At 40.5% G+C, this 2,581-nt stretch overlaps 1 protein-coding gene across 1 annotated transcript; it reads left to right on the top strand.

Moving 5' to 3' along the window:
• The first annotated feature begins 373 nt into the window (after positions 1-373).
• LOC141826050 (uncharacterized) lies at positions 374-2,128 on the top strand. The gene is made up of 3 exons (XM_074713304.1): positions 374-1,099; positions 1,205-1,930; positions 2,021-2,128. Exons 1-3 carry the CDS (start codon positions 500-502, stop codon positions 2,126-2,128), a joined length of 1,434 nt encoding a protein of 477 aa, XP_074569405.1. The 5' UTR covers positions 374-499.
• The last annotated feature ends 453 nt before the right edge of the window (positions 2,129-2,581 follow it).

Below are 2,581 nucleotides of genomic sequence, written 5' to 3' on the forward strand. Positions count from 1 at the left end.
GGTATTTTTTCACTGAAGATTAAGTTTTTGTGTTACCTGTTACACTTGTGGCATTAGGGCTACTAACGTTTGGCATATGGCAGCGCTTACCAAAATCTTTTGGATCTCGGTATAATTCTTGACTTGTTATTTTGTCGAATAATTATTCTAATATCTGGAACATAAAATCTATGTAATATCGATAGATCGAGAAAAGAAATTCAAAACATATAACCGATGTAGTCACCTAAAAATAATCTTTCAGTTTCAAAGCAGCCATCATAAATTCTATCCAACTTTTGACTCCTACAGTCTTCTGTGCTAATCGCATTCATAGCGCGAAGTCGTCGTTTAAAATTCTAAAGCAACAATTGACTCTTAGAATTCTGCATGCTAATCTTCAGTCAACTCCATAAGTAATCTCCATCCATGGCAAGTATCCCACAGTATTTGCGGAAAATCCAAACAAGTTCTCTGCTCCATCTCCTCCACTGACGTCGCCTGAGCTAATTAGACATATATGGCCACTGATCAGCAGCAAATCACCCTCAAAGTCTTTGTGAACAAGACCAAAAACTGCGTAGCTTTTGTTGAATCGGGCTTGGATTTCGTGGATGTTCTCCTCAGCTTCCTCACTCTGCCTGTTGGCACCGTCGTCCGTCTTCTCAACAAGCAGTCGTCCTTGGGTTGCTTCGATAATATTTACCAAAGCGTTGAGCAGCTTGATGAGAAGTACCTGATGACGGCGGCCTGCAGGTCGATGTTGACCAACCCAGTGAATTCATCTGGAGTGAAATGCAAGAGACTTAGGATTAATATTGATGAAATGGGAGATCTATATACATGCTCATCTAAGAACTGCTTTCTTTGGTTCAGCTATTACTCAGGCTTCAAATGTGGGTGTGGTGGTGACTTTAATAAGGCAATGACTTATTATCTGAATCTAGATCCTGTTGATTATCAAGCATTTCATGGCGTATTCGTCAAAGGGGCTAAATTTGTTGTTACAGATGCTCTTTGTATACCTTTGGTTGATGACTTCATTTCGACTTTAAACGAGTGTGGCAATGGTGCTGGTAACCATTTGGAAGAAAGATTGATAAAGATTGAACGAGAACAGGCAAGTTTTCTTTTTCTTTCGGCGTCTTCTATTTTTTTTGTTGTTGTCCTAATTCAATAGCTGATGTTAATTCAATTCATAAATTTAATGCATGCATGCATGCAGGTTTTACGTATTCTTAAAAGGTCCCTCGTTTCTGACACTCCACTAACTGATGTTTTATTGCAAAATCGAGAAGACATCACACCCAAGTTTTTAGATCCTTCAGTTGAAAAAACTGTTGAAAAGAAGGCGTTTGATAAGGAGAAGAAGATCTACAAACTGAACATGGTTCTTACTCGTAACAAGGTGTTGTATGCTCTGGCGAGTCAGGACTTCGTTGATTTAATTTTCAGTTTTCTCACATTTCCACTAGGTTCTCTGAAGAAGCAATTGGGCAGTCGATTCCGGCCGATTGGATGTCTCAATAACTTGTATGGTAGTGCAGAGCGTTTGCAGTCATCAGGTTACGTGGTTGCAGGCTGCGCAGAGAAACTGCTTAATCCTAAGCTCGCACCACATTTCAACTGCAAGAATCAAGTCATTGGAGTGGAGGAGGAGAAGCAAGATATCTACTATGCTTGTTACTGCTTCTGCAAACTAATCGCAACGAATTACTACTGTAGACCACATGGCCATAATGGCCAGCAGGGACAACGGGCAACACTTGCAGACCCCAAAAGTCAAGTCAGAGGAACAATTTCTTCACAGGGAAGCTACTGTCGGGAACTATTGTACATGGTCACCGACGAACTCGTAGTCACCCCACTATGCCTCACAGAAGTCATTTCATTTCGCAAGGAAATCTCTGATCCAATCAAGACGGCAGAGTTGAGCGTAGCTGAAGGGGAGGTCAGTCTGGTTGCTTCGCCTTTAATTTGTGTCGGTGCAAGTACTTCAAAAGTATGAGAATTCATGTTGCTTTTGTTGCTCTTGTTTCAGGTTCTTGATTTTCTTGCTGTTGCTTTGACGTCCAACACAGCTCTAACAGATGCCTTCTTAGCGAGGACTGCTGGTGTGTTCACTTCGGTGGAAGAGAAGGGGGAATGATTTGGAGGGAGAGAGTTGGTAGTAAATGAAAGAAACTGATTAATTATAAGTTCTCGTTACATTTTGTCATTTGTGCTATGGTTTAATTTCTTATCAAAAAAATTATCATTTTAGTTTAAGCTCGTTGTTTTTTTTTTTGTTTTTGATGATTAAATCTCATACTATCCAATTGTCTTGTTCAATTTTGATAGCCAAGACTTAGGGGTTTGTAATAACTTTAAGAACATGTCAAATAGAAACCTACACAATTAGCATTATGAAGTGAACAATTAAATTATACTTGAAAGCGTGTTCAGCCGTCCGACTAAGATTACACGTGTGTTCGAATAGGGTTGTATGAGGCCCAGTCAGTAGAATAGGCTTGAGCTAGCGACCGATCAAGCTCACGATCGATCGAGTTGGCGGTCAACCGAGTTCATGTACGAGACCGACCAAGCACACGACCAAGGCAGA

Source organism: Curcuma longa, chromosome 4 (assembly GCF_044706935.1).
Source record: "Curcuma longa cultivar G26 ecotype Majalengka, Jawa Barat chromosome 4, ITB_CL_G26_1.1, whole genome shotgun sequence".
In the NCBI taxonomy this organism is placed as follows: domain Eukaryota; kingdom Viridiplantae; phylum Streptophyta; class Magnoliopsida; order Zingiberales; family Zingiberaceae; genus Curcuma; species Curcuma longa.